The sequence below is a fragment of the Dreissena polymorpha genome, chromosome 7, assembly GCF_020536995.1.
Source record: "Dreissena polymorpha isolate Duluth1 chromosome 7, UMN_Dpol_1.0, whole genome shotgun sequence".
NCBI lineage: Eukaryota > Metazoa > Mollusca > Bivalvia > Myida > Dreissenidae > Dreissena > Dreissena polymorpha.
The window spans coordinates 10223603-10248201 of NC_068361.1; the positions used below are offsets into that span (position 1 = coordinate 10223603).

Here is a 24599-nt window from a genome sequence, read left to right on the forward strand (position 1 = left end):
GTATTATTTGATGAGCAGGAACATTCTCGTCATTCAGCTTCTGAATCAAGTGCTTTCTTGCACTGAAAAAAGTTTATTTCTATGGTAAAAATAAAATCAATATTCAACGGTACACATGACATATTACATAAGATATAAGTTGTAATTGTTATGTGTGCTCTTGAAACACTTCAATAAATACATGGTGGTCTGTCAAGTACTGGATGTAATGGAACCCGGAAAGTAGAGGAATAGTACTAGTAGAGTACAGGAGATTTTATGAATTAAAATGTTGAGTGTTGTAGCATGTAAATTGGACAAACAACACCTATTTACTAAATGGGAGGTAAGTGATTTTTATTATATATTTTAGTCTTGTTATGAAAGTAGTGTATATAATATGCCATGGGGTTTTGACCTGTATGGGGTGATTCTTGGCTTTTGAATACCAGCATCTGTTTTCATCTCGGTCATTATGCTGTATAGCTTGTTTATTCCCATGGCAGACTTCCTGAACCAGCATTGCTGTGTCATGTTGCCAGGAGTTAAGAAGAAGGGGCTGTCTTGTGTCATCATGTCAACAGGGCGTTTGTCGGCATATAGCTTGTAGAGATGCACCGGATCTCTGTCAGGTTGTTCGGGAACTGCATATGCCCGTGGCTTGACTTTCCTATGAATAGTTAAAATGTGTGTTGCATTAAATGTTTTGTTTAAATTAAATACTATTCCACCAAAAGTGAAGTCTACTGTATATTAATAATACAAATAAGAATTATATTGTAAAAAAAGGTCTATAAATTCACTTGTGATAATATAAAATATATTTTTTCAATTGTGGCTTCGCCACTCGTAAAAATAATAATTTATATGATCACTTGTGAAATAAAATCGATATTCTACCTTAAGTTTTAACCAACAAATATCCTCCATGTTTGTATTATTTTTACTAAAGAAAAATTCCATTTAAATATTTTATAAACAGTACCAGTTTTTATATAAATAAAAAATTATCAATTCAGATTTGTGTACAAATATATTAAAGTAGGAAAATCACCTTATATCCCTAGGATTTTCACCAGTACGTGTTTTTGTCTGACGCTCAGTGTCGAAGGTGATGAATTCTTCACCAGTTTCAAAATCGATTCCAAGGCTGACATCACCCCAGCATAGGGTGTGAATTTCCTTGCCGGTTCTCATCCCAAAATGGGTTGTACATATAAGCCACAGTGAGTGTAATAGAGCTCTTGGGCTTGATTCTCCCAGAGTTTTAGCTGCGTACAAAGCTTCAATATGTTCATTTGTTAATGCCTGGGCTTGATGCGGTTTATTTCCATAACCTTCTTTTTTCAGAGCTTTTTGTTTACTTTTTAATACTTCCCTCACTTTGGCAAATTTAGGGTCATTTATCAAAGAGTGCTTGTAGTTCATGTGCCTTAAATGCCTGTCGATTGAGCTTTAAAATGCCCTCAAAGATGTGGGTTCATACTCTGATCCATCTTTTTTAGTCACACCCAACAAAAACTCGCAGACCAGAGGGTTCAATTCATGAGGAGGTATATTTTCAATATTTCTTGCCTCATTTTTGTGACTTTTTAGGAAAGTTTTGAAAAGTCTGATGTCATTGTCGGTTTACTTTTTTGTATTTAAATTTTCGTTTTCAAGCAGAAAGCTATCCACACTTACAGATCTGAAATTCCTTGTTGGTGTTGTTACCAGTGGTGGTGGGGCTGATGTTGCTGCTCCTGCTGTTGGTGCTGCTGATGTTATTTCTTGTGATTTTGAAGCGCTGTCATCATCTTGTTCATTCATTTCATTAAAAAAGTCATCAAAGTCAAAGATATTTGAGAAAAGAAGATTTATTTCATTGTTTTCCAATTCATCCATTGTTGTTAAAGAGTTAAGCAGCAGACGAAATAATTATGTTTAAGGGAGGTAAATGTGTGTTTCAGGTTCAAGTAGACTAGTCTCCCTTGAATGAAAATTGCAATTGAGGCTCACCATGGGGTTAATGGGGAAGTAGTTCCAGTATCTAACTGAAACAGTGAAAAATAACGATATTTTTCACTGTTATGTTTCACTGTTTGAAACAGTGAAATACCACTTTTATTTCACTGATATTTCTCTATAAACCACCGGAAAGCATAAAATAAATTATCATTAATCGTCCGCATCACTGTACATGAATGTCATGTAAAAGTCGTGTTTTAATAAGAGCGCGAAACATAGTCGGGTCCACGCAGGAAACGCGTGCGTGTAAATACAGAACATGTGTCGTAACTAAATATTAGAGTGCAACTGAGTACATATACCGCTGTCGTACTCACGAAAGAATTTAATCGGAATTTAATGTTCTATATAAGATAGCATTGAAAATAGCGAAAACAATACATGCTTATATACGTTTGCAACTCAATGCGTCACTAGACTTGAATGGATTGAATTTCAATTAATGACTTACTGCAATAAATGCACTATTCTTTAATATTATGATAGCTAAAAGGGTCGTTTTGAATTCATTAAGTTATGAACTTTTCGTATACTAATACAGTTTATTTATAATTATTAATAATTAACTTACTGGATTGTCGGAAGTAACAGTTCTCTTGCAGTTCTCACTTCGTCGCTGAGAACATTCCCATCGAATCGTCGACTTGGTTTCCTTCTTTGTGTACGAGGAACCTTCATAGCATTAATTTAGCAGCGCCTCTCTGACTTCTAATAAACTCCATAATTGATGAAATGGTTATAGTGATTTGACAGTCTATGTTGCATTTTATACATTTGACGAAAAACAGTTTGCATTTTGAGCAAAGCGTGTCGTGCAATTTCAAAAACGAAATCGGTTTCAGTTTGCTTTCATTTGCAGCTAATTAGGCAGGCTGCGAACGTGTTACCGTTAACGATAAGCACCGCGATCTTTTTATCTTTAAATCGGTAGACCGGGCGGACTTTAATTGTTGAGCAATTGTTACCTTTGAAGAAAGCCGCATACGGGTTTATTATATTGAACCGTCGAAATCCGTTATTGGAGAAATTAAACAAATAAATTATTGTTTTTATCTTGCATAAGGATGTAATAAATTGCATACTAATTGTTTATTTTACTGACGGGGAAAATATCAAATAATTCAGCCGCGATAACTTTTTAATAGCAAAAAGGGAAAAATCACGTAATTATCAATATAGCGACGTCGATGCCGATGCATGTATTATCTGCTGTTTTATACCTTTTATTAATTGCATAAATTTCGCTTACTTTCTAACCATATTAGCAAAAAAGTTATTGGCGGTTTTTGTCATTGTAATACTCGATCTATATATCGACTTAACTCGCCGCGCAATTTCTTTATTTAGGGGGCACTTCTCCGGGTCTTCAATTCTGACACGAGGGCACTTCTCCGCCCCCAGTTCTCCGGGGGGGGGGCACCAATCCTAGAGCCTGATATTGCAATTGAGATTGTTACAAAGTTTAATTACCTTGGTGTCGTATTCACAACTGATGGTTCGTTCTCTGATGCACAAAGCACATAAGTGGCCAAGCCTTAAAGGCTATTTTCAAGATGAACAAATACCTTTACAAATATACCGACATTACTGTGAAACACAGATTAGATTTTTCTGATATACTTATATCACCTATTCTTAATTACGGAAGTGAAGTTTGGGGTTTTGTCAAGGGCGCTATAGAACGTATTCATATGCAATTTTGTAAAATTCTGCTGGGGGGTAAAAGAAGTACTCAAAACGATTTTGTATACGGCGAACTTGTGCGTCTAAACTGTCAAACAAGTATATATTATAACAATATAAAATACTGGATTAAAATATTACATACTAATAGTAATAAATTCAATAAAAAAAGTTTACCTTGCATTGTTAAATGACTGCAAAAGATACCCTAATAAAAAAAGTTGGTGTTCCTACTACGTGATTTGCTAAGCACACTTGACTTTTACGATGCCTGGTATTTCCAGGATGTCGGGCACGATACTGTGTTTCTTGGAGCTATTAAACAACGACTTACAGATAATTGTATCCAAACCTGGAACGGCCGATTGGTAAACTCTAGTAAAGCTCTTTTTATAGGAATATAGCATCCTTTCAACTTCAACCATATTAAGTATTAGGTTATATTACAAAGTATAGATTAAGCGTTACTAAGTTACGAGTATTCTCTCATAGATTGAGAATAGAAAGTGGCAGATGGTCTAAGCCCAACCCTACACCTGTTGAGGACATGAATTGTTTGTAATTGTCTAGAAGACGAATATCATTTAGTGATTAAATGCAACTTATATACAGATTTCAGATGTAAATATATACCTTCATATTACAGCAACAGACCAAATATGAACAATTTATAGAAATAATGCCTTCCGATAGTGAATCTGTGTAAGGAAAACTAAGTTCTTTTGTCTATGCCGCTTTGTCAGTTAGATCAACGAACATGTATGTGCCCATTTGATGTATGTTTACCCATTAACTAGCTGAACAATGTAAACTGCTGCTGTATTTTTATTTTGTATGTGAATGAAATCCTGTATAATGAGTATTTTTGTGTGAGTTCTTGTTTACGCCTTCGTAGATTGTTTTGTTGAGTAAATGTAAATTAGAAATAATGCAGTGTGTAATAATAAGTAGGATAACTCCTATTAAATTAAACGTATTTCATCTATGTATGCTGCCGACTATTTTCTTTAGCTGTATTGTCAGCTGTATTTTGTGTGCGTTTCTTGTTTTACTCTCTTTAGGTTTTGTTTGTAGAGTAAATGTACGTTAAAATTAATGCAATATGTATTAATAAGCATAAGTATGAGTACTCCTCTTAAATATTAGTATTACGGTTAATATGTATTTCCTGCTGTAAATTATTTATTGACACTACTTATGTAATTATTATGTTAACAGTTGTGTAACCTGGCTTACTCATAATTTCATGTGCTTGTTATAATCATGCATATAAGCCTATTACTGTAGTTATTATATTGCTTGTACTAAAATGTGTCCACATGGGCCATTGGCCTTCTGGAAATGCTGTAAATAAAATCTTAAATCTATATGTAAATCTATTTTAGTGAAATAATAAGTAAACTTTATACAAATATTTTATTGTAAATTATGCCTGTAACCGAATAAGTAAAAATTAATACATCTGGCTAGTAGTTGTGAAATAAAAAAAGAATTTAGTAGCTTTTAAATTTCAAACGAAATATTTCGAATAAGAAGTAAATGAAAAGTTTGTTTTTACATTTTAATATATTTCTTAATGGATTGTGTTTACAGATTAAGTTCGATTTTCGTCTGATTTTGAAGATCGTTACCATGATAATACAAGTCTGCATAAACATTTGTATGCACCCCATGTCAAAACAGCTGTATACACCCTATGTCAAAACAGCTGTATACATCCCATGTCAAAACAGCTGTATACACCACATGTCATAACAGCTGTATACACCGCATGTCATAGCAGCTGTATACACCACATGTCATAACAGCTGTATACCCCGCATGTCATAACAGCTGTATACACCCCATGTCATAATGTATCTATTGGATTCGGTCATATGCGTACTGCAGCCGTATCGCTGCTTTTGTCATCTGTCCGAGACTGATGTCGTTTCTACTCAGATGTTAACCCATTTATGCCTAGTGGACTCTCCCATCCTTCTAAATTGGATCAATTTATTTCCTAAATTAAGGATGTCTAGTATATTTATTTCTATATTTAGAATATTTCTTACAGAAATTCCCTTAAGAAACATCTGGGTCTACGCTGTTTGCCAAGGCCTTTTTCAAGACGCTAGGCTTAAATGGGTTAAACATGTATTGTAATATTTTGAGTTCTTGTCAGATTATCACATTGATACATTATATTCTTGTTAGAATGTTTACACATAAAGTTAGATTAAGCCTAAATAAACTTCCATCTTCATGTTTTTGTGTAATTATATATTCAACATAAATTGACCGTATGTTTAGAATCCCCTTTATAAATTGACCGTATGTTTAGAATCCCCTTTTTGTGTCATTTCGATTGACTTAACAACATGCTTAAAGTGAAAACAAAAGTATGCAAACAGCTGAATTTTAATTGAGCGTTTATATTTGAACACAATAGTTAAATATTTGTAGTATTTTATACAACAAATCTTAAGAACATGTGATAATCATTTCGATAAATTGTGGTTCGTCTGCTCAGTTTAAATCAAACCGAGTGCTGAACACTTCAAAATGATATTTCATCCACTCTTCAAGTTTAATCATGTACACATAACATTATTTGTTACAATCAATAATTAATTTGAATTTGGATTAATATTAAATATATATCTCTATATATAGCTTGGTCACGCGGGCATGTCGGTCAAATGTATGCTTTAAAACTTTATACAATGTTAATTTTTGTAGTTACTCTAGTACGAATATTTGTTTCGGTCAATTGCACACTACACGTGTTTTTCCTTCTTCATTTATTAAATATGTTTAATGAGTAATACAGATACTTTCCTGAAATTTGAGCATATTTAGATAGGTACATATACAATGTAGTATACACTTAAGATTCCTCATAAGTACATTTGAAGTGTTAAAATCGACGATTATAGTGGGTATTTTACGAACTATTCGTCTATTTTTACGACATAAATTTCAACTTGCCTCTCTTGTTATTTTGTTTTCTTCAACTCTAGTTAGTGCGTGATTGTGTCTATTCCTATACGATCAGATTACGCAATTATACTGTCGATAAATAATCAATCTGTTAACCGCGAACCATTAATCCATTTATGCCTAGCGTCTAGAAAAAAGGCATTGGCATGATGCGGCGTCTCATCAGGGTCTGCGCTGTTTGCTCAATGGAATTTCTGTAAGAAATATTCTAAATATAGAAATAAATATATTAGACATCCATAATTTGGAAATAAATTGATCAATTTAGAAGGATGGGAGAATCCACTAGGCATACATGGGTTAATATCGATCAATTTTCTCGAGCGCTGCGATACTTAAAGCGGTATCCGGAGAGGCGCCCTCCCCCCGGAGAACTGCCCCCCGGAGATCTGCCCCCTTATTTTAAAGGGGGCGGAGAGGTGCCCTACCATCAAATCTTTATGGGCGGAGAACTGCCCTCCCATTAAATCTTTCGGGGCGGAGAACTGCTCCCCTGTCAGAATTAAGCAGGCGGAGATCTGCCCCCTTACAATAATTCATTGGGCGGAGATGTGCCCTCCCGTGTCAACTTCAATTAACATGAAATGTCGGGCATCATCATCACACCTTTTTACCGCAAACAGTTACTCAAACATAAATGGTTTCCGATGAGAAGTAAAATGCAAATGGTGAGCAATAATTTACTTATGGCGAGTACGTAATAAGAACAATGCGTACGTGTATTAAAGCTGGTGTGTCGATTTGTTGATAACAGTCACACACTTTGCCTACAATCAATGAGAAGTATGTAAACAATTATTAACACGTACGGTGATATGAGCCGCGTTCTGAGAAATCTGGGCTTAATGCATGTGCGTAAAGTGTTGTCCCAGATTAGACTGTGAAGACCGCGCATGCTATTCAGGGACGACACTTTCCGCTTTTATGGTATTTTTAGTTTCAAGGAAGTCCCTCCTTACTGAAAATAAAGTTAGGGAGGAAAGTGTCGTCCATAATTAGCCTGTGCGGACTGCACAGGCTAATCTTGGACGACACTTTACGCACATGCATTAAACCCAGTTTTCTCAGAACGCGACTCATATGATTAGAAGACAGCGGATCAAGGAAGAAGCGTCTCCGGACAGTCTGAGCAGACAACCATACAGATTACACAAACGGGCATCTAATGCACCCGCCCCTAATAAACAAAAATCGCATTGTGTATCCTACGGGCCCTTATTCACATCGGCATTTCCAACTTCGCTTATCCAGCTGATACCAGTACGAAGTAGCTATTACCGAAGCCAATCACCTGCTGCGCCCAAGAGCAGCGGACATATATGCTCACATTTGGGTAACCAAGAGGTATCGTCCTACATTGCTGCAATATTAATGCCGAACTTTTTATATTCCATCCAATCGATGCTTATTAAGAAATATTCAGCCAAAATTAAATAAACTCGATAATTTAGAATGTGACGTACAAACAATTTCCTGTAAAGTTACACAGGTGGAAGAAATAATGTTCAAATACTGTAAACAAAGTTCGCTAATTAATTAACTGTTTTCCGGTTTCTTTGAAAAACTAACTCAATATTTTATCAAAAATCGTGTACATGTTTTTTTTAATTGTTTCAACCAAAATAACACTTAAACGCTTGTTTCGTATCGCCTCCATGTAACATGCTGTCACAAAATATGTTTTTGAGATTCTATATATCTGCTTATGTGAATTATACGCGTAAGAATCAATCTGTTCGCGATTCTTTATTTTTATTTAATTTCTACTTAAGATGTTATTAGTTTAACGATGTTACCTTCTCTAAAGCAGTTGTGAGGTCATATAAAATAATTTAAACGTAAATCTAAAAAAGAATGCATTCAGACTAATAGATAGCTAAATCTTATTACGTTTATTTCGTAGCGCGACCATTTTCCATACTTTTTCATACTTTCAACAGCTTGATATCAAAGACTGTACATCAGATTAAGTCATTTAAACTAGGCTTACAGGCCGCGACAAATAAATTTATGTTATAATTAGCATACCATCATCGTATGAAAACATGAACGAATTTTTATGAGGACTGAAGGATTTGAATACTTTTCATTTCAATTTCAGTTCTCGCCCTTTTCGGTCTGTTGTTCCTCTTGACCTTCCTGTTCAGCGGTAACAACAAACTTGGCACCGGATCCACCACCCTGATCTACGGCAACTTCTCTGCACCGTGAGTACATTGAATTTGAACTTTACAGCAATCAACAAAACTGAATGAATTTATCATCTCACGTTTGAAAACAACATAAGCATCAGCACCGTTTGTATTACACCACTTACTTAACATTACAATAACCAACAGAAAAGCCAGGAATCTTACTTCTACGTTAACAATTGTATCTTGTGATTGATTTCGAAACAAAAATTATATTAGAAAGGGCGACAATAATCTGCCTCACCAGTTGTTTAAATGTTTCCTTTAGTAATCCTTATCAACGATCTGAATTGCTGCAGTACTGTTAGCTATGATTATATTAAAGTTTGTATTTGTGATTTTCAAAAATTTACCACTTTGTTGACAGCCACTTAACCGAAGCGTCATTTCAAATTGTAAAAATTATCGTAGTTAAAATTATGTCATACACATCTTTATGAATGGTACACGTGTTCATTTTTTTAACAATTATCCAATAAAAGATATAAAATATAAAAAATCCATCTATATTTACATAAAAAATCCATCTATATTTACAGAACTGGCAAGTAGACGACGAACACCATGCGGATTTCATGCTTCACGGGCAGGATATTTCGTCAACTATACCGGATATTACGTCATACGAACCTGATTTTACGTCACATTCCCTGACACCAGACCCGCATCCATGTTTCTGTGATTACTTGTACATACGTAAAGATGCTGTGATGACTGTTTTTAATGGGCACGTAATAGATCATCTATCACCAATACTGTAGTCGTTTTGTTTGCTGATATGTTGATATATTATTCAATATATGCTAGGTAGGCTATATCGATTTATTAAAAATAACATTTCAGTTGCGACTTAGGCATAAACAGTTCATCGTCAAAAACAATTTAGCGATAATGCTAACTTGAATCCACATGTATCAAAATACAATTTAAAAAAAGCATAGAAAAAGAAGTTTAAGCAAAAACATACAATAAAGTTATCAATTATTTATCAAAATATATGGATTTTGTGAGAATGTACGATGTACGAGAAGGTTTATAAAGTTAATTGATACCACAGTGACCTTGTTGTTTGAAAACAGATGCAGTTGACACTAAAGAAAATCCGTTATGCATTACAGAGGGATATATTCCAATAATTATCACAAAACTTTTTTTATTCACAAAATAACCTTTACGTTAAAAGAAAGATATGATTAAAAGAGAGCTGGTTGACTATGTCATTCAACAACCAATAACTGTTATTTAGTAAAACAAATATTTCCAGACATGTTTTTTCCGCCTTACATACCCTATGTTTTGAGCGAAAACAGACAACTTCATTGTTTCTTGTATCTACAGTGTGGAGTGGGATGTCCTCAACCCACCCCCTCACCCTACCCCACACACACACCTCCACAAACAACTATTGATCAGGAGTATAAAATATATCGAAAGGAAAAAAAACACTTAAAAGTTGAGATCAACTAAATTTAAGAAAAACAAGAAAACAATAGCAGCACCAGCAAAATTGAAGCAAACGAAAATATCATTAAATAACACAACATGTTTCTATAGAGTTGAAAAACTCTTATTAATGTTCTTAAAAACGATACATTCGACACTGGTATTGTGCCGTTTCTACTATTTCCCCAGGGGGGGGGGGGTGGTAACTTCCCAAATTTTAGGGTAGGGGTGTCCCACTGAGACTTCCGAAATGATGTGACCCATTTTTAAACCGGAACTCTGATAAAGTTGACCCATTTTGATACAAGATTTTTGATAAAGCACACCCATTCGTATACGATACCATTGAGCAAGTGGACCAATTTCAATACAAGAATTTTGATAAACTGGACCAATTTCAATACTAGAAAATGATAAAGTGGACACATTTCATACTATAATTTTAATCTCTATCATATCAATACAGTAAACTTATTGAATTTGCTAATATATGTTTATTTCATTTTGAAATATTTCATATATGTATCGTACAACTTTGCCATTTAAAAATCATACCCATTTAGATACTGATACTTTCAAATCAATATGCATTTATATACAAGCAAATTTCTGATTTCAATACCCATATCAATACTTAGATGCTCAAACCCATACCTATATCTATAATTTTAGTCGAAAAACACACCCCATATTTTCGGCACACTCCTTTTTACCCGTATTTAGGGAGTTTACCCCCGGGACTATTTCAATATAAGATTTTCGGTTTCACTTGTCAATATATTATATAGTATTATCGATTCAGCTTTATTTTCCACATCTATGTAGAAAACGGACGTTAACCCTGTCGATAAATAATCTGTTTACCGCAAACCATTAACCTCTGAAGCTGAATGTTATATAAGTGTGTGTAGATAAATAATCTGTTTACCGCAAAGCATTAACCTCTGAAGCTGAATGTTATATAAGTGTGTCATACAACTAGATGCTACAAGTTTAATTTAACAAACACAACCCAACCATATCAATATATTGAAACACCTTACGCAAACCAAATGATACGAATGGTCGGCCTTAAATCAGGACAGACAACTCTGTATATTAATACGAAAACTGACACAGTACTTCGGAAGCATAGATATAGGGAAATCGAAAGTGTAACACAGAAATAACAAAATGGCTGCGTTGTTAGAATCGTCCCAAAATACAGGATCGGATCTCTTTTTCGATGTATGTTGTTCTGTCTGCGAAGAGGATGGAATAAATAAGGAAGGACTATTTCACTGTCAGAAATGCTCGAAAACATACTGCGATGAATGTGTGTTAATGCACAACAAAGTGCTGAAAAATCATCCAGTAACATCAAAATGTGCAGGTGACAACTGGCCTGTGTCCACCATGTTGGATGATACTTTAGAGTTATGTGAGGAGCACAGGACGGAGAAACTGACCATGTTCTGTGAAGATCATGAAAAGCTGCTCTGCCATGTCTGTCATCTCCGAAATCACAAGTGAGTCATTGGGTGGCAAGTCATTCAAGACCAAGTAAATAATTATTGTTACATGTACTGTAAATTGTAATACAGTTTTGGCCAATAACAATATTGAGTGGTCGGACAATAATTGTTTTCCTTTCATAAAATACCACGTGTGCTTAAAGCGACCGTCCAACAGATTTTGGCATGTATTGAAGCTTGTCATTAAATGCTTTATATTAATAAATTTAAACATTTGAACTTAAAATCTCCAGTAAAAGTTGTGTCACACAACGCTTTATAATTTTCAGGTTTTGAAATCATCAAAAGATGCATATAATAAATATTTAAGAGCATGGTAAATGGTCAGTATTACTATTTCATCAAAAATATCATAACTAAAACGAAAATTTGCGAATTTGAAACATCTTTTTAAAATTGTGTCAATTTACCAAAACGTTGGACGGCCCCTTTTTATTCCAAATCTTTGTTTCAGAAAAGCTTTAAACCTCATATAAATCTATAAAAGTGTTTGCTACTACTTCGCCTACTACCACTACTACTACAACTACTACTACTACTACTACTACTACTACTACTACTACTACTACTACTACTTTTACTACTGCTACTACTTATATTTCTACTACTTCTTCTACTACTACTACTACTACTGCTACTACTGGCACTACTACTACAACTACTATTACTACTACTACTACTACTACTACTACTACTACTACTACTACTACTACTACTACTACTACTACTACTACTACTACTACTACTACTACTACTACTACTACTACAACTTCTACTTCTACAACTTCTACTTCTACTACTACTACTACTACTACTACTACTACTACTACTACTACTACTACTACTACTACTACTACTACTACTACTACTACTACTGCTACTACTACTACTACTTCTTATACTTCTACCATTACTGATACTACTACTTATACTACTGCTTCTAATTTACTTGCTTCTGTTGCTGCTTCTTCTCTGTAGTATATTATAATACTATATTCTAATTTTTATTAATTTATCTAAAACGTTCATTGCAATTATTTCGCCAGCCGCTTTTTCAGAGGACATTGGCATTTTCGTTGTAAGAACTATGTTTTTCCAATAAGGCAGGCTTTCATCCAACGAAGTTTTATCATTATACCTCATCTTACGGTCAAGCTATCCTTGAATTGTTATTACTATCATTATTATTTATTTTATCGTTTTCATCACTTATTGTATGATGATTATAATCATCGTTATATCATCATCATTGCCACATTGATTACAAACAGCACCTAGTGTATTACAGTATCTAAATTGTCAATCAACGCCATCATTAGTAATACGGTCACATCATCAAATACAAATATAGCATTTGTCAAATGATAGAGGATTTGAAAATGCATGTCTTTTTTTTACTCAAAATGTAAACGTTTTGAGAAGTAATATATGAATATAATTTGTTCATCTCAATGCACATTTCTCCTTTTAGGCAATGCAGTGAGGTAGTTCTGTTGGCTGACAAGGTTAAATCAGCTACACAGCGTATGAATGTAGCTCAGATGTCGAAAACACTAGAACAGATACAGAAAAGTTTACAGGATATTGTGGACAGAGAAAAACAGAACAAAAAGTCTCTTAAAGCTTCATATGATCTAGTTCTGAAAGAAGTACTTGATTTTCGTCAAAAAATCAACGTCAATTTAGACCTGCTTCAACAAAACACTTTAAGAGAATTGGAAACAAAACATGCGAGTGCAAATGCCTCTTTAGAAGATCATCTCCAACAATGCTTACAATTTATTTCAAAGCTAAAGGGATTCGGCACCAAGCTCAAAGGCAATTTGCCACCTGAACGATCGTTTATAACTTTCAGAAAATGTCTTGATCATACTGCTGCAGCAGATTCACTCTTGAACAGCATGATTAATAATAATGGCGCTGACATGAAACTCCTGCCAAACAGCGAATTGCTACAATGTCTTGCAGACTGCACTGATCTCGGGAAAATCACCAGTCGCATAGGCGAGCCAAAGCATAACGTTGATCCAAACAAGTTCATCAGCATTCATGAGAAGTCACAATATAATGTTCACACAGCGACTGATAGCGACAAGAGTTGCATAACTGGTATATGTGAGACGTCCAACGGGGATCTCGTCATTTCGGACTACTCCAATTGTTGTGTGAAACTTCTCAACCAGGCGTACAAGGTTATTGATCAAGTAAAGCTACCTTCTCATCCGTGGTCCATGTGTAACATTTCCTCCTTAGAGATTGCGGTGGCTGTAAGCGATCATACTGCCAATGCTCCGAACGGGATTTACTTCTTACAGGCCGATAATGAAAAGATTACACAGATCAAGGTTTTAAAAATCAATCATGTATGTACCGGAATAGCGTATTACGATGCAGAACTGTTTGTGACTTCCGGTTCTGCGCTTTACCAATACACAATGGATGGACGTTTAATAAAGAAGCTATACGAAGATACTTCTACAACATTTACAGGTAACGCACGAGTACCTGGTACTTTTTCGATTTTAAGCAATGCTTAGCACATTATATTTATACTGCGTATGGATGAACTTTGTCTGTAATGACTATGATAAAGATCGGCGCGTTTATTATATGAATGCGTCAGTTTATTTCATAGGTGAAGATTAATGTTATGTAAATTTTTAAAATTCGTGAACTAAAACATATAGTTTTGTTCAGTTTCGTAATGAAAGATTAAATATTGTCGAACCGTTTGAAATGTATTCAATTAATCAAAGTGACTGTAGCGTTACCAGGTGATTTATTTTATTTTATTTACAACAAACTTAGCCCAACACATTAAGTGTCAAGTCAGTTCCCGATTTATCAAAAGTTGTAAGAATTAAGTATAACTGATATTGTCACGTCAGATCCCGATTTATCAAAAGTTGTAAGAATTAAGTATAACTGATATAAGTCGTAATACTCTTTCAAAGTTAATGGTGTTATATAAAACATTTCCAAATTAATTACTAGTATTATGCCCCCAGAACATAGGTTATGAGGGCATATTAAAATCGCACCGTCCGTTAGTTTGTTAGTTAGTGGGTTAGTTAGTCCGTCCATCCGTCCTTCCGGATTAGTTTCCGCTCAATATGTAAAGCAATTGTCATCATATCTTCACCAAACTTCATGAAAATGTGTAAAGCAATAACATCTAGCTCAAGTTCGATAATCGGTTAAATTGACTTAGACACACCTGAGTTACGGCCCTTGAAGCATCGTAAAATTGTGTTTTTTTCTCGTTTCCGCTCAATAACTCGAGCAATTGTTATCAGAGCTTCACCAAACTCCATGAAAGTGTGTAAGGCAATAACATCTAGGTCAAGTTTGATAATCGGCTAAATTGACCAAGATACTCTTGAGTTACTGCCCTTGAATCATCGTAAAATTGTATTTTATCTCGTTTCCGCTCAATAACTCGAACAATTGTCACCAGATCTTCACCAAACTTCATGAAAAGGTGTAAGTCAATAACATCTAGGTCAAGGTCGATAATTGGCCAAATTGACTCTGACATTCTTGAGTTACGGCCCTTGAATCATCGTAAAATTGAATTTTTTTTGTTCTCGTTTCCGGTCAATAACTCGAACAATTGTTATCCGATCTTCACCAAACTTCATGAAAATGTGTAAGGCAATAACATCTAGGTCAAGGTCGATAATCGGCCAAATTGACTGAGACACTCTTGAGTAACGGCCCTTGAATCATCGAACAATTGTTTTTTTCTCGTTTCCGCTCAATAACTCGTGCAATTGTCATCAGATCTTCACCAAACTTCATGAAAATATGCAAGGAAATAACATATAGGAAAAGATTACTAATCGGCCAAATATACTTAGACACTCCTGAGTTATGGCCCTTGAATATCGTAAAATGTTTTTTCTCGTTTCCGCTCAATAACACCAGCAATTGCCATTGTATCATCACACTACTTCATGAAAATGTGAAAGGCATTAACATCTAGTTAAAATTTGATAATTAGCCAAATTGACCCAAACACTTATGAGTTACGGCCCTCGAATCATCAAAAAATTGAGTTTGTTCTCGTTTCCGTTCAGTAATCATCGCAAATGTCATCGGATCTTTACCAAACTTCATAAAAATGTGTAAGGCAATAAAATCAAGGTTTAGTTTGATTATCAGCCAAATTTACCCAGGCACTTCTGAGCTACGGCCCTTGATTCATAAAAAAATGCGTGTACGCTGAATTACTCAAGTAATTGTCATTGGATCGTCACCAAAAATTCATGAAAATGTTCTTGCGCAAAATTATGTTTATGCCCTTGAAGGTTGGCATATAGTTATCGCACTGTCTGTCTGTCTGTCTGTCTGTCTGTCTGTCTGTCTGTCTGTCTGTCTGTCTGTCTGTCTGTCTGTCTGTCTGTCTGTCTGTCTGTCTGTCTGTCTGTCTGTCTGTCTGTCTGTCTGTCTGTCTGTCTGTCTGTCTGTCTGTCTGTCTGTCTGTCTGTCTGTCTGTCTGTCTGTCTGTCTGTCTGTCTGTCTGTCTGTCTGTCTGTCTGTCTGTCTGTCTGTCTGTCTGTCTGTCTGTCTGTCTGTCTGTCTGTCTGTCTGTCTGTCTGTCTGTCTGTCTGTCTGTCTGTCTGTCTGTCTGTCTGTCTGTCTGTCCGTCCGTCCGTCCGTCCGTCCGTCCGTCCGTCCGTCCGTCCGTCCGTCCGTCCGTCCGTCCGTCCGTCCGTCCGTCCGTCCGTCCGTCCGTCCGTCCGTCCGTCCGTCCGTCCGTCCGTCCGTCCGTCCGTCCGTCCGTCCGTCCGTCCGTCCGTCCGTCCGTCCGTCCGTCCGTCCGTCCGTCCGTCCGTCCGTCCGTCTGTCTGTCTGTCCGTCACACTTTTGCGTTTAGGTTTCAAAAAATGCTCATAATTTCTATGTCATATTTGGTATGTATGTGTGTATGGACAAGGCCTTTCCATGCGCACAAAAATGTTGACCCCTTTGACACCTTGACCTTCAACCTTGGGTCCGCGTTTAGGTTTCGAAATCTGCGTTTAGGTTTCGAAAAAGTGTTTTTCGGGTGCATATGTATTCCGATGGGGACAGCTCTTGTTTAACGTATGTCTTCATTTAAATTAAGAACTTTAAACGATGAACGGTTCGCATTTTATTGACATTGCAATAAGTGAGCTCAGGCTTATCTTGTTTTAAACAAGAACGAATTGTATTCAATTAGTCGGTCCCAGATTGTGAACGTTGAATTGCATGTCTAGTTGTAGGTGTTGGGGTGAGTCCTGATGGCAAAAGGATCTATGTGACGGACACCAGCAATCGCAAGCTTCTCACACTGACCAGGGATGGAGCAGTCGCAGCCACGCTTCAGGATCCTGCATTCAAAAATATCTATGTCATGTGTAAGATACACGTGGCAGCCGCAGGGCAGGTGTTTGTCTCTGGTGTCGTATCAATAAGTCAGGTAGACGCGGACGGCAAGAAAATTCTCAATACCATAACACTTAATATGTATTATAATGGGCCAGTCTACTTAAATGAAGATAAACGAAAGTTACTTCTTGGAGTTTGGAACAATGACAACATCATTGAGTTCAAAATAAAAACAAATCTAACTTAATTGACATGCACAAATATAGAGCATAGTTACGAGCATTAAATATTTTATACCACTAGTCATATATGAACCAAATTAATGTTTCAAATAATTATTAGACTTTTTTAACATAATAAGATTTATTATTTTCAAAAATATTTTTTTTAATTGTACATTAAGGACATTTACGTAGGGCGAGTAATTTACGTTCGTAGTATGATTTCGATTTTATTTAATAAATGGGATATTCTTTTGAATTTCATGTTTGTTTGGTCTGTATTCAAGTTTATAAACTTAAAGAATACGTGATGTATTGTGTACTTATTTCATAAAGATTTTATTTCATATTTTCTTTCGAAATGTGTCTTAGATATCGTTGATACAGTCACATTCGGTACATTCATAGACATCAAAACACGAAAACAATGTTCCCCGTGCGAATGTGGTTTGAGCAATAAAGATTTTTTATTTTACACTCATGGACACAACATTGCATACATATTTATGTGAAAAAGTGTGAAGATAATAAAATCACAATCACTTGATTCTACATAAATATAATAATGTACATACAAGTGAGAAAACGTTGTATTTCATAGGAAGTTTTATGTTGGTCAGTCTAAGTAGAAACAAAATAATCCACGATAGTCTTAGTTGTGAAGCCTTTGATTACTAAATTGTACATACAATATTTGAATCTATACTGTATTTTAGTTACTATTATGTATGCGTTCAAGTACAGGTGGGTTTTATAAAAAAAATATTAGCACTCTTGATGATATTTGTGTACTGCATGGTCTTCTGACACACTTATTTAATCAAGGAAAACAGCTTTATTGTGTATTTGTGGATTTTAGTAAAGCCTATGATTATGTAGTCCGAGAAAACCTTTGGAGCAAACTTATTAAACTAGGGTAACGAGATAAAATTCTAATATTGTAAAATCGATATACTCTTCTGTTAAATCTATAGTAAAATACTGTAATCAATTAAGTTAAGATTTCGAATGTAGGCTAGGAGTTCGGCAATGAGAATGCTTATCGCCGTTTCATGTATTAAAATGGGTATCCGAAGGGGTGCCCCCTCGGAGAACTGCCCCCCCCCCCCCCCGGAGAACTGCCCCCTTATCTGAAAGGGGGCGGAGAGGTTCCCTCCCATCAAATCTTTATGGGCGGAGATCTGCCCTCCCATTAAATCTTTAGGGGCGGAGAACTGCCCCCCCCCCTGTCAGAATTATGCAGGCGGAGATCTGCCCCCTCACAATAATTCATTGTGCCCTCCCTTATCCACTTCAATTAACATGAAATGTCGGGCATCATCATCACACCTTTTTACCGCAAACAGTTACTAAAACATAAATGGTTTCCGATGAGAAGTAAAATGCAATGGTGAGCAATAAATTACTTATGGCGAGTACGTACTGAAAACAATAATTATGGGTAATTTTACGTTATACCCGTACACATTTTATCCGGTAACAATGTTATTTCAGCACAAGTATATTATCATTAATCGTCCGCATCACTGTACATGAATGTCATGTAAAAGTCGTGTTTTAATAAGAGCGCGAAACATAGTCGGGTCCACGCAGGAAACGCGTGCGTGTCAATACAGAACATGTGTCGTAACTAAATATTAGAGTGCAACTGAGTACATATACCGCTGTAGTACTCACGAAAGAATTTAATCGGAATTTAATGTTCTATATAAGATAGCATTGAAAATAGCGAAAACAATACATGCTTATATACGTTTGCAACTCAATGCGTCACTAGACTTGAATGGATTGAATTTCAATTAATGACTTACTGCAATAAATGCACTATTCTTTAATATTATGATAGCTAAAAGGGTCGTTTTGAATTCATTAAGTTATGAACTTTTCGTATACTAATACAGTTTATTTATAATTATTAATAATTAACTTACTGGATTGTCGGAAGTAACAGTTCTCTTGCAGTTCTCACTTCGTCGCTGAGAACATTCCCATCGAATCGTCGACTTGGTTTCCTTCTTTGTGTACGAGGAACCTTCATAGCATTAATTTAGCAGCGCCTCTCTGACTTCTAATAAACTCCATAATTGATGAAATGGTTATAGTGATTTGACAGTCTATGTTGCATTTTATACATTTGACGAAAAACAGTTTGCATTTTGAGCAAAGCGTGTCGTGCATTTTCAAAAACGAAATCGGTTTCAGTTTGCTTTCATTTGCAGCTAATTAGGCAGGCTGCGAACGTGTTACCGTTAACGATAAGCACCGCGATCTTTTTATCTTTAAATCGGTAGACCGGGCGGACTTTAATTGTTGAGCAATTGTTACCTTTGAAGAAAGCCGCATACGGGTTTATTATATTGAACCGTCGAAATCCGTTATTGGAGAAATTAAACAAATAAATTATTGTTTTTATCTTGCATAAGGATGTAATAAATTGCATACTAATTGTTTATTTTACTGACGGGGAAAATATCAAATAATTCAGCCGCGATAACTTTTTAATAGCAAAAAGGGAAAAATCACGTAATTATCAATATAGCGACGTCGATGCCGATGCATGTATTATCTGCTGTTTTATACCTTTTATTAATTGCATAAATTTCGCTTACTTTCTAACCATATTAGCAAAAAAGTTATTGGCGGTTTTTGTCATTGTAATACTCGATCTATATATCGACTTAACTCGCCGCGCAATTTCTTTATTTAGGGGGCACTTCTCCGGGTCTTCAATTCTGACACGAGGGCACTTCTCCGCCCCCAGTTCTCCGGGGGGGGGGGCACCAATCCTAGAGCCTGATATTGCAATTGAGATTGTTACAAAGTTTAATTACCTTGGTGTCGTATTCACAACTGATGGTTCGTTCTCTGATGCACAAAGCACATAAGTGGCCAAGCCTTAAAGGCTATTTTCAAGATGAACAAATACCTTTACAAATATACCGACATTACTGTGAAACACAGATTAGATTTTTCTGATATACTTATATCACCTATTCTTAATTACGGAAGTGAAGTTTGGGGTTTTGTCAAGGGCGCTATAGAACGTATTCATATGCAATTTTGTCAAATTCTGCTGGGTGTTAAAAGAAGTACTCAAAACGATTTTGTATACGGCGAACTTGTGCGTCTCAACTGTCAAAAAAGTAGATATTATAACAATATAAAATACTGGATTAAAATATTATATACTAATAGTAATAAATTCAATAAAAAAAGTTTACCTTGCATTGTTAAATGACTGCGAAAGATACCCTAATAAAAAAAAAGTTGGTGTTCCTACTACGTGATTTGCTAAGCACACTTGGCTTTTACGATGCCTGGTATTTCCAGGATGTCGGGCACGATACTGTGTTTCTTGGGGTATCCGGACAATCGCTCCTACGGACAATCGCTCCTACGCTAAATTTGACAGGGCGGACAGTCGCTCCTACGATGTTTCTTGTTTTACTCTCTTTAGGTTTTGTTTGTAGAGTAAATGTACGTTAAAATTAATGCAATATGTATTAATAAGCATAAGTATGAGTACTCCTCTTAAATATTAGTATTACGGTTAATATGTATTTCCTGCTGTAAATTATTTATTGACACTACTTATGTAATTATTATTTTAAAAGTTGTGTAACCTCGCCTACTCATAATTTCATGTGCTTGTTATAATCATTTTTATATGCCTATTACTGTAGTTATTATATTGCTTGTACTAAAATGTTTCCACATGGGCCATTGGTCTTCTGGAAATGCTGTAAATAAAATCTTTAATTTATATATAAATCTATTTCAGTGAAATAATAAGTAAACTTTATAAAAAAATATTATTGTAAATTATGCCTGTAACCGAATAAGTAAAAATTAATACATCTGCCTAGTAGTTGTGAAATAAAAAAACAACAATTTAGTAGCTTTTAAATATCAAACAAAATATTTCGAATAAGAAGTTAATGAAAAGTTTGTTTTTACATTTTAATATATTGCTTAATGGACTGTGTTCACAGATTAAGTTCGATTTTCGTCTGATTTTGAAGATCGTTACCATGATAATACAAGTCTGCATAAACAGCTGTATACACCCCATGCCGAAACAACTGTATACACCCCATTTCAAAACAGCTGTATACACCCCATGTCAAAACAGCGGTATACACCACAAGTCATAACAGCGGTATACACCGCATGTCATAACAGCTGTATACACCACATGTCATAACAGCTGTATACACCGCATGTCATAACAGCTGTATACACCGCATGTCATAATGTATCTATTGGATTCGTTCATATGCGTCATGCAGCCTTGTTAACGCCCATGATAATACAAGTCTGCATAAACAGCTGTATACACCGCATGTCAAAGCAGATGTATCTGTTGGATTCGTTCATATATACGTACTGCATCCTAGTCGCTGCTTTTGTCATCTGTCCGAGAATGATGTCGTTTCTACTCAGATGTTAACCCATTTATGCCTAGTGGACTCTCCCATCCTTCTAAATTGGATCAATTTATTTCCAAAATTAGTGATGTCTCGTATATTTATTTCTATATTTACCATATTTCTTACAGAAATTCCTTTAAGCAAACAGCGCATAACCTGATGAGACGCCGCATCATGCGGCGTCTCATCTGGGTCTACGCTGTTTGCCAAGGCCTTTTTCGAAAGGCAAGGCTTAGATAGGTTAAACATGTATTGTTATATTTTGAGTTCTTGTCAGATTATCACATTGATACATTATATTCTTGTTAGAATGTTTACACATAAAGTTAGATTAAGCCTAAATAAACTTCCATCTTCATGTGTTTGTGTAATTGTATATTCAACATAAATTGACCGTATGTTTAGAATCCTCTTTTTGTGTTATTTCGATTGACTTAACAACATGCTTAAAATGAAAACATAAGTATGCAAACAGCTGAATTATATTTGTGCGTTTATAACTGAACACAACAATTAAATATTTATAGTATTTTATACAACACATCTTAAGAACATGTGATAATCATTTCAATAAATTGTGGTTCGTCTGCTCAGTTTAAATCAAACCGAGTGCTGAACACTTCTAAATGATATTTCATTCACTCTTCAAGTTCAATCATGTACACATAACATTATTTGTTACAATCAATAATTAATTTGCGTTTGGATTAATATTAAATATATATCTCTATATATAGCTTGGTCACGCGGGCATGTCTGTCAAATGTATGCTTTAAAACTTTGTACAGTGTTAGTTTTTGTAGTTACTCTAGTACGAATATTTGTTTCGGTTAATTGTACACTGAACCTTTTTTGCTCCTACATTTATTGAATTTATTTAATGAGTAATACAGCTACTTTCCTGAAATTTGAGCATATTTTTGATAGGAACATATACAGTGTAGTATACACTTAAGATTCCTCATAAGTACATTTGAAGTGTTAAAATCGACGATTATACTGGGTATTTTACGAACTATTCGTCTACTTTTACGACATAAATTTCAACTTGTCTCTCTTGGTATTTTGTTTTCTTCAACACTATTCAGTGCGTGATTGTGTCTATTACTATACGATCAGATTAGCGATTATACTGTCGATAAATAATCAATCTGTTAACCGCGAACCATTAATCCATTTATGCCTAGCGTCTAGAAAAAAGGCCTTGACAAACAGCGTAGACCCAGGTAAGACGCCGCATGATGCGGCGTCTCATTAGGGTTTGCGCAGTTTGCTTAATGAAATTTCTGTAAGAAATATTCTAAAGATAGAAATAAATATACCAGGAATCCATAATTTGGAAATAAATTGATCAATTTAGAAGGATGGGAGAGTCCACTAGGCATACATGGGTTAATATCGATCAATTTTCTCGAGCGCTACGATACTTAATGCTGGTGTGTCGATTTGTTGATAACAGTCACACACTTTGCCTACAATCAATAAGCGGTATGCAAACAATTATTAACGCGTACGGTGATATGAGTCGCGTTCTGAGAAAACTGGGCTTAATGCATGTGCGTAAAGTGTCGTCACAGATTAGCCTGTGAACACCGCGCATGCTAATCAGGGACAACACTTTCCGCTTTTATGGTATTTTTAGTTTCAAGGAAGTCCCTCCTTACTGAAAATCAAGTTAAGGCGGAAAGTGTTGTCCGTGATTAGCCTGTGCGGACTGCACAGGCTAATCTGGGACGACACTTTACGCACATGCATTAAGACAAGTTTTCTCAGAACGCGACTCATATGATCAGAAGACAGCGGATCAAGGAAGAAGCGTCTCCGGACAGTCTGAGCAGACAACCATACAAATTACACAAACGGGACTCTAATAAACAAAAATCGCAATGTGTATCCTACGGGCCCTTATTCACATCGGCATTTCCAACTTCGCTTATCCAGCTGATACCAGTACGAAGTAGCTAGTACCGAAGCCAATCACCTGCTGCACCCAAGAGCAGCGGACATATATGCTCACATTTGGGTAACTAAGAGGTATCGTCCTACATTGTTGCAATATTAATGCCGAACTTTTTATATTCCATCCAATCGATACTTATTAAGAAAAATTCAGCCAAAATTAAATAAACTCGATAATTTAGAATGTGACGTACAAACAATCTCCTGTAAAGTTACACAGGTGGAAGAAATAATGTTCAAATACTGTAAACAAAGTTCGCTAATTAATTAACTGTTTTCCTGTTTCTTTGAAAAACTAACTGAATATTTTATCAAAAATCGTGTACATGTTTTTTTTACTGTTTCAACCAAAATAACACTTAAACGACGCTGGTTTCGTATCGCCTCTATATAACATGCTGTCACAAAATATGTTTTTGAGATTTATATCCAGACGCTGCGTATTTAGACTTACATTTAACTATTAATAATAATTTGATCAAAACTAGTTTATACGACAAATTTTAACTTTGAAATTGTGAATTTTCCGTTTCTAGATGGCAACATCCCTAAAGGACCTTCCTATGGTATTTATATTTCGCAGTTGGAACGTTATGCCAGAGCATGTTCGTGTATTAAAGATTTTAATGATCGTAATCTAATATTAAATAAAAAATTGCTAAAACAAGGCTTTTTGTATCATAACCTAAGAAATAAATTTGCTAGATTTTACTCTAAGTATGGTGATTTAATTTCAAAATATAATGTTTCTTTAAAATGGCATTTAAATAATGGAATCTACCATCCATCATTTTACGGAGATGTTTTGAAGCGTGTCCGCAAATTAAAATATGT

The 24599-nt window shown here is 35.3% G+C and overlaps 2 protein-coding genes across 5 annotated transcripts in view; both read left to right on the forward strand.

The window, feature by feature from the left end:
* LOC127837006 (uncharacterized) overlaps window positions 1-17457 on the forward strand; it is a 36743-nt gene extending 19286 nt beyond the window's left edge. Inside the window, exons 2-4 of one of the 3 annotated variants that reach the window (XM_052363697.1) lie at window positions 11659-11794; window positions 13272-14290; window positions 17044-17457. In XM_052363697.1, the coding sequence (XP_052219657.1) occupies window positions 11659-11794; window positions 13272-14290; window positions 17044-17402 (1514 nt within the window). In that variant the 3' untranslated portion in view covers window positions 17403-17457. The remainder of the gene's footprint in view (window positions 1-11658; window positions 11795-13271; window positions 14291-17043) is intronic. The other 2 variants (XM_052363698.1, XM_052363699.1) reach the window with 2 other exon arrangements.
* The window catches only part of LOC127837007 (uncharacterized), a 78645-nt gene extending 56479 nt beyond the window's left edge, over window positions 1-22166 (forward strand). The window contains exon 4 of one of the 2 annotated variants that reach the window (XR_008029038.1): window positions 22084-22166. The gene's annotated coding sequence lies outside the window, so the exon portion shown is untranslated. Of the gene's footprint in view, window positions 1-22046 lie in introns of both variants that reach the window. The other variant, XR_008029039.1, reaches the window with a different exon arrangement.
* Window positions 22167-24599: the final 2433 nt, after the last annotated feature.